The sequence below is a fragment of the Lepidochelys kempii genome, chromosome 3 (assembly GCF_965140285.1).
Source record: "Lepidochelys kempii isolate rLepKem1 chromosome 3, rLepKem1.hap1, whole genome shotgun sequence".
Taxonomy (NCBI): domain Eukaryota; kingdom Metazoa; phylum Chordata; order Testudines; family Cheloniidae; genus Lepidochelys; species Lepidochelys kempii.
Genome location: NC_136382.1, coordinates 70033684 through 70041498, shown reverse-complemented (window position 1 = coordinate 70041498; position 7815 = coordinate 70033684). Strand labels below are relative to the sequence as shown.

Below are 7815 nucleotides of genomic sequence, written 5' to 3'. Positions count from 1 at the left end.
GACTCGGGTCACGCAGTCTCTCTCGCTCGCTGCGCTGGGAGGACGCGGGGCTCTGGCTGGCTGCTCCGGTCGCAGCGCCGCCCGGCCCGAGACCTGCGGGGAGGGGATCGAATCGGAACCTCCCGCGGCAGCGGCGGGGGGCGGCCGCGATGAGCCAGGTGCCGAGGAAGCCGCAGCAGGAGGAGGAGGAGGAGGAGGAGGAAGATGAACTTGTTGGGCTCGCGGACTACGGGGATGGGGCCGAGTCCTTCTCGGATGGAGACCCGGAGACCGGCGCCGACGAAGCGTGTGAGTGCCCCGCCGTGCTGGGGAGGGCAGCGCCGCCGCCGCGCCAAGCCTGCGGGGCCGGGAGCGGACCCGGTGCTGGGGGAGGGGCTGGCACTGTGGGGTGAGGCAAGGCAGGGGCTGGCTGTGTGGGGTGGGGAAGGGGCTGGCACTGTGGGTACGGGGGGATGAGGCAAGGCAGGGGCTGGCTGTGTGGGGTGGGGAAGGGGCTGGCACTGTGGGTACGGGGGGATGAGGCAAGGCAGGGGCTGGCTGTGTGGGGTGGGGAAGGGGCTGGCACTGTGGGTACGGGGGGATGAGGCAAGGCAGGGGCTGGCTGTGTGGGGTGGGGAAGGGGCTGGCACTGTAGGTACGGGGGGGATTAGGCAAGGCAGGGGCTGGCTGTGTGGGGTGGGGAAGGGGCTGGCACTGTGGGTACGGGGGGATGAGGCAAGGCAGGGGTTGGCTGTGTGGGGTGGGGAAGGGGCTGGCACTGTAGGTACGGGGGGGATGAGGCAAGGCAGGGGCTGGCTGTGTGGGGTGGGGAAGGGGCTGGCACTGTAGGTACGGGGGGGATTAGGCAAGGCAGGGGCTGGCTGTGTGGGGTGGGGAAGGGGCTGGCACTGTGGGTACGGGGGGATGAGGCAAGGCAGGGGCTGGCTGTGTGGGGTGGGGAAGGGGCTGGCACTGTGGGTACGGGGGGATGAGGCAAGGCAGGGGCTGGCTGTGTGGGGTGGGGAAGGGGCTGGCACTGTAGGTACGGGGGGGATGAGGCAAGGCAGGGGCTGGCTGTGTGGGGTGGGGAAGGGGCTGGCACTGTGGGTACGGGGGGATGAGGCAAGGCAGGGGCTGGCTGTGTGGGGTGGGGAAGGGGCTGGCACTGTAGGTACGGGGGGGATGAGGCAAGGCAGGGGCTGGCTGTGTGGGGTGGGGAAGGGGCTGGCACTGTAGGTACGGGGGGGATGAGGCAAGGCAGGGGCTGGCTGTATGGGGTGGGGAAGGGGCTGGCACTGTAGGTACGGGGGGGATGAGGCAAGGCAGGGGCTGGCTGTGTGGGGTGGGGAAGGGGCTGGCACTGTAGATATGGCGGGATGAGGCAAGATGGGCTGTCTGTGAGGGGCATGGGCTGGGGTGACTGGCTCTCTCGGGAGGGCACAGAGGTAGGGTGTGGGGGAACAGAGAATGGGGCAGGGCTGGGGCTGGTTTTATGGGGATGGGGAGGAGCTGGCTCTGGATGCGGGGATAGGATAAAGGCATACACTGACTGGAGAGTGGGTAGGGGCTAGAGAGACTGGACTGGCTCTGTGGGGAGCGGGGACTGGCTCTGGGTGTAGGGGGATGGACCAAGGTAGGGTCTGAGTGTGGGGGAGGGAGAAGAGTCTGGCTCTTTGGGAATAGGGGGAGGTCCTGGCCCTGAGGATGGGATAAAGGAAGGGGTTGGCTGGGTGGGTGTGGGATGGGACAGGATTTGGTGATGGGGGGGGGGGTATAGGATGGGGTTAGGGCAGGGGTAAGCAAACGTTTTGGTCTGAGGGCCACATCTGGGTATGGAAATTGTACGACAGGCCATGAATGCTTATGAAATTGAGGTTGCAGTGTGGGTGGGTATGCGGGCTCTGGGGTGGGGCGAGAAATGTGAAGTTCAGGGTGCAGGAGGGGGCTCCGGGCTGGGGCAGGGTTTGGGGTGTGAAGGGGATCGAGGGCTCTGACTGGGGATACAGGCTCTGGGGTGGGGCTGGGGATGAGGGGTTGGGGGTGCAGGAGGGTACTCCGGGCTGGGACCAAGGTGTTCGGAGGGTGGGAGGGGGATCAGGGCAGGGGTTGGGGTGTGGGAGGGGGTCAGGGGTGCAGTCTCCAGCCGGCGCTTACCTCAAGCAGCTCCCGGAAGCAGCAGCATGTCCACCCTCTGGCTTCTAAGGGGAGGCGCAGCCGGGCATCTCTGCATGCTCCCCGTCCGCAGGTGCCGCCCCTGCAGCTCCCATTGGCCATGGTTTCTGGCCAATGGGAGTTGCGGAGGCTGTGTGTGGAGCGCCCTGGTTGCCTTTAGGCATAGAAGCTGGAGCGGGGACATGGCACTGCTTTTGGGAGCTGCACAGAGCAGGGCAAGCCCCCGGCTAGAGTGCTGGAGTGAGGCAAGCACCGGACCCCGCTCCCCAGCAGGAGCTCAAGGGTTGTATTAAAACTTCTGAAGGGCCAGATATGGCCCCCAGGCCGTAGCTTGCCCACCCCTGGGATAGGGTCTGTTTTGGGAGGGTGTAAGGGATACTGAGTAGGGAGGTAGGGCAGTGATCACTGTATTGTGGCGGGAGGGAGAGTAAGCAAGTGTGAGCTTGTCAAAGTTGGCTGTGTTATGGAGTAGGAGGCAGGAAGGGAGAACAAGGTGGCTGTATGGTGAAGAGAATGTACAAGGAATAGGGATGCATTAGGAAATGTGAACAGGAATGGATGGTGGGACATGGGGACTCAGTGTTCTGGTGGGGGGAGAAGGAGAGCAGCACTGGTTATATGTGTTAGGGAATGGGAATAGGAGACATTCAAACACAAAAACATCTCCATATAGTACTTACCATGTCTTCTGCCATGAAAGTTTTCCATGTATAATATGAATGGACATAGCTTGGTGATGTTTCTTTAGAGTGCCAAGAAGCGGGGAGGACAGATGTCAGGCTATAAAAGGCAGCAGCAAGCAAATAGTTCTGTGTCCAGGGCTGCTCTGCAGCTGTGAATGTCAGTCCCCAGATTTCCAGGCTCTGCTTAAATGCCTGTGTGACTGTGTGCATATACGTGTTGCTGTGGGTGCCTGCGTTGCCATTTGCTTCATCCTTCAGTGCATGTGGAGGCAACAGTGATGCTACAAAACAAATGCTTGTTGGGAAATACATTACAAAAGAGGTAGGCCAGGCCAACACCTGTTGCTTTCACTTAGAATGTGCACTGTTTTTCCCTTGAAACACTGTTACATTTTACAAAAGAGCTTGGAGAACACTGAATATTTCAGGGAGTTGCTTTTTAAGTACAAAGCCAAATATTCATTGATATACAATGATATGGTGCAATAGGTATTATTACTTTTAAAGTCACTTAAAAAATCTGAGTAAGGGATTTTCTGTGTTTTTCAAACTACTTATTTATTTAGGAAGTTTTAACTAGTTTACAAATCCTTGTCATGTAAATGTCAGAAACAAAGCAATTCATTACAACAGTTAGCTTTTGTTTAAAGAGATACAGGAATATATTCATGCAATCTTTCTAACAGGATATTACCATATTACAGAATGAACATCATTATAACACTTATGTAATTTCTAGTGATTTTATTATATTGAGTGAAATCTCTGTATACACATTTAACAGACCAGGTATGTCTATCAAATGTCAATATATATCAATATTCAAAAAAATTGGACAGGTGTCCTGGTGTTTTTGCAGGTGAATGTACTACGTCTGAATATTGAATAAAATGCAACCAAATAGCTAAGTATCTATCTGTTCTCTGTCTATTTTGCTGGATACATAGTTTTTGTGTTAATTTTTTCATAACCACAGCCTTCCATATTTTTGAAGCATTCCTCCGAAGTTGGACTATTTTTCTTTTTACAGTGAGATGCCACCAATATCCTAGCAGCTACTAGCAGATGAGAGATTAATTCTTTATTTCCTTTGTGTGACCACTAGGAAGTCCCAGGATGATTACCAAAGGATCATTTGATAATAAATATCCAATAGTTTGTGATATGTGGCTACAGATTGCATCCCAATACTTTCTAATGACTGGACATGTCCTGCATACATACATAAAATCTCATCTTTCACCACAGTTTCTCAACATTTATCCCCATACAATCTCTCTCTCTTTTTAAGCTGTCTGGTATGAGGTACAATTGAAACAGTATCTTAAAGAAATTTTATTTTGTTGTGCTACAGATGTGTGTTGCTGATCCTCTTTGCCAAATCAAACCCCATTCCTCTGGAGTAATTTGTCTGTCCACATCTTTTTCCCAACGTGTCATATATGAACACTTTTGCTAGGAAAGCTGTCTGCAAAGATTGATATAAATTAGTTATAATTTTTTTGTTTCCTAATTGACAGCATGTTTATTTTTAAATAACTCTTAATTTGGGTAGAGTTTAAGACTTGCTGTAGACAAGTAATCCAAAGGAATTTACTGAGAAGAGAATGGTGGTTATTTCTCAGTAGACCCTTGCTGTCACTGCAGCAGTTAAAAAAAACAACTCTAGAAAACATTTTTTTAGTAGCATAATAATATTATATTTAACTGATGAAAACAGCTGTGTCCCAGAAACATCTGGAGGAGGCAAAAGCACTGAGGGAGGGATCCCCTTGTGGAATTTATCCTCTGTTGTTCCTTCAGGGGTACTCTCTTTCCCTTGAATGAACCATGAGACCCTCTTCTAAACAGGATGGCTCTCTGGAATCCACAGGTGGGTAGGGCAGTTCATAGAGACTCTGTGTCTCCAAGAAGGCTCTGGCCACCAACAGCTCTCTTGGAAATTGAGTGGATCTGACCTGCCTGTTGCTTCTGAGGCCTGAAAAGGGCAGAGTCTCTATAGAGGGATCCTGGAGCTGTGTTATCTCCTTTACTTAACTTCCATTGGGCTGGAGAGAAACATGTCTTTCTCTTACCCTTGGCTTACTTGACTTACCTGTACCCTTGTCTGTGACCCATGGAGCAAACTCTGAAAAGATCAGAGTCACAGATCCCTCCTTCCCATGAAAGAGGAGTGGAGGAAGATCAATACATGGCAGATAACTTTTTCCAAAAGTTATTAGTTTGCTTTGTCCCTGTACTCCAACATATAAACATAGGGGTTATGATTGTACATGCAAAGGGAGTGTCTGAACATACTGTGGATCACCTCCCAAGACTAGTAGTTACTTGCCTTTTGGCTGAACACTGGAAAATGTTAGTGCATAAAACACAGTAATCTTCTAGCTTTCCACATATAATCATTCTTTGTTTTTCCATTCAAAGACCTCAGAGCACTTAATTTTGTAAAGCCTCACAACCCACTTGAGAGTATGTAATAAAAAATCTTCTCACTTGCAGATGGGAAACTGTACAACAAAGCACCTACGTGACTGGCCAAAAATCATACAGGACCAGAATGCCAGATCTGGGTTCTGTTCTGCGACAGACCCACCAGATCTTCTGATTCTCAGTTTGTTCTTTAGCGATAAGAACATCATCTCTCTCCCACCCCCACTTCTAGTATGTATGAACTAGGGCTGTTGATTAATTGCAGTTAACTCACATGATTAACTCAAAAAATTAACCACAATTTCATAGAATCATAGAATATCAGGATTGGAAGGGACCTCAGGAGGTCATCTAGTCCAACCCCCTGCTCAAAGCAGGACCAATCCCCAATTTTTGCCCCAAATCCCTAAATGGCCCCCTCAAGGATTGAACTCACAACCCTGGGTTTAGCAGGCCAATGCTCAAACCACTGAGCTATCCCTCCCCTCAAAAAATTTAAAAAATTAATCACGATTAATCGCAGTTTTAATCACACTGTTAAACAATAGAATACCAGTTGAAATTTATTAAATATTTTGGATGTTTTTCTACATTTTCAGATACATTGATTTCAATTACAACAAAAATACAAAGAGCACAGTGGTCACTTTATATTACACCTCTACCCCAATATAATGCAGTCCGCGGGAGCCAAAAAATCTTACCGCATTATATGTGAAATTGAATTATATCGAACTTGCTTTGGCCCCCCTGCTCCTTGTCTCCTGACCGCCCCCTCCAGAGGACCCCCCCCCCATCCCTAATCATCCCCAGGACGCCACCCCTTACCTAACTCCCCTGCTCCTTGTCCCCTGACTGCCCCGACTTCTATCCACACCCCAGCCCCCTGACAGGCACTCACTGCCAGCTCCCAGCTACGGTGCTCTGCTTCCCACCATCGGTGAGTGCGGGGAAGTTGGGCAAAGGACGCCCCCCTCACTCACCGGTGGCGGGAAGCAGAGCGCCGCGGCTGGGAGCTGGCGGAGTGAGGTGGGCTGGGGCCTTGCTGCTCTGCTTCCACTGCTGCCGGTGAGTGCGGGGAGGTTGGGAAAAGGATGCCTCGCGCACTCACCTGCGGTGGGAAGCAGAGCGACGCGGCCCCAGCCCCCTCGACTCCGCTAGCTCCCAGCTGCGGCGCTCCGCTTCCTGCCGCCGGTGAGTGTGGGGAGGTTGGGGAAAGGACGCCCCCGTATTCACCGGTGGCGGGAAATGGAGCGCTGCAGCTGGGAGGTAGCGGAGTGGAGCGGGCTGGGGCCGCTGCCGGTGAGTGTGGGGCAGGATCCCTTCCCCCAAGTCCCCTCCCCTGAGCGACGGGGCTGGGGCGTGGGAAGCAGAGCAGGCTGCTCCCAGCCCCCCGTTAATCACCCGGGCCGCTCTGGGCCTGTGGGGCCCCCAATAGTGCCCCCCCACAGCTCCTGCCTCCCAGACCTGGGCTGGGGGGCAGGGAAGAAGAGGCTTGCTTTGCTGCGTTGTATGCGAACCAGTGTTATATCAGGTCGCGTTATATCGGGGTAGAGGTGTATTTTTATTACAAATATTTGCACTGTAAAAATGATAAACAGAAATAATAATATTTTTCAATTTACTTCCTATTGCAATCTCTTTATCGTGAAAGCTCAACTTACAAATACAGATTTTTTTTGTAACATAACTGCACTCAAAAACAAAACAATATAAAACTTTAGCGCCTACAAGTCCACTCAGTCCTACTTCTTGTTCAGCCAATCACTAAGAGAAACAAGTTTGTTTACATTTACGAGAGATAATGCTGCCCACTGCTTATTTACAATGTCACCTGAAAGTGAGAACAGACATTCACATGGCACTTTTATAGCCGGCATTGGAAGGTATTTATGTACTAGATATGCCAAACATTCATATGCCCCTTCGTGCTTTGGCCACCATTCCAGAGGACATGCTTCCATGCTGATGACACTCGTTAAAAAAATAATGCGTTAATCAAATTTGTGATTGATCTCCTTGGGGAAGAATTATATGTCTCCTGCTCTGCGTTTTACCTGCATTCTGCCATGTATTTTGTATTATAGCAGTCTCAGATGATGACCCAGCACATGTTGTTCATCTTAAAAACACTTTTCACTGCAGATTTGACAAAACACAAAGAAGGTACCAATGTGATATTTCTAAAGATAGCTACAGCATTCGACCCAAGATTTAAGAATCTGAAGTGCTTTCCAAAATTTGAGAGGGACAGATGTGGAGCATGCTTTCAGAAGTCTTAAAAGAGCAACATTCCAATGCAGAAACTACAGAACCCGAACTACCAAAAAAGAAAATCAACTTTTTGCTGGTGGCATCTGACTCAGATGATGAAAATGAACATGCGTTGGTCTGCACTACTCTGGATAGTTATCGAGCAGAACCCATCATCAGCATGGACGCATGTCCTCTGGAACGATGGTTGAAGCATGAAGGGATATATGAATCTTTAGCGGATGTGGCACGTACATGTCTTGCAACGCCAGCTTCTGTGAACTAGGCAAGGGATATA

General features: G+C 50.7%; 1 protein-coding gene across 1 annotated transcript in view; it reads left to right on the top strand.

The window, feature by feature from the left end:
• Positions 1 to 7815, top strand: part of RRAGD (Ras related GTP binding D) — a 32051-nt gene continuing 24236 nt past the window's right edge. The window contains exon 1 of the mRNA XM_073336718.1: positions 1 to 288. Coding sequence (XP_073192819.1) covers positions 150 to 288 — 139 coding nt within the window. The 5' untranslated portion in view covers positions 1 to 149. The remainder of the gene's footprint in view (positions 289 to 7815) is intronic.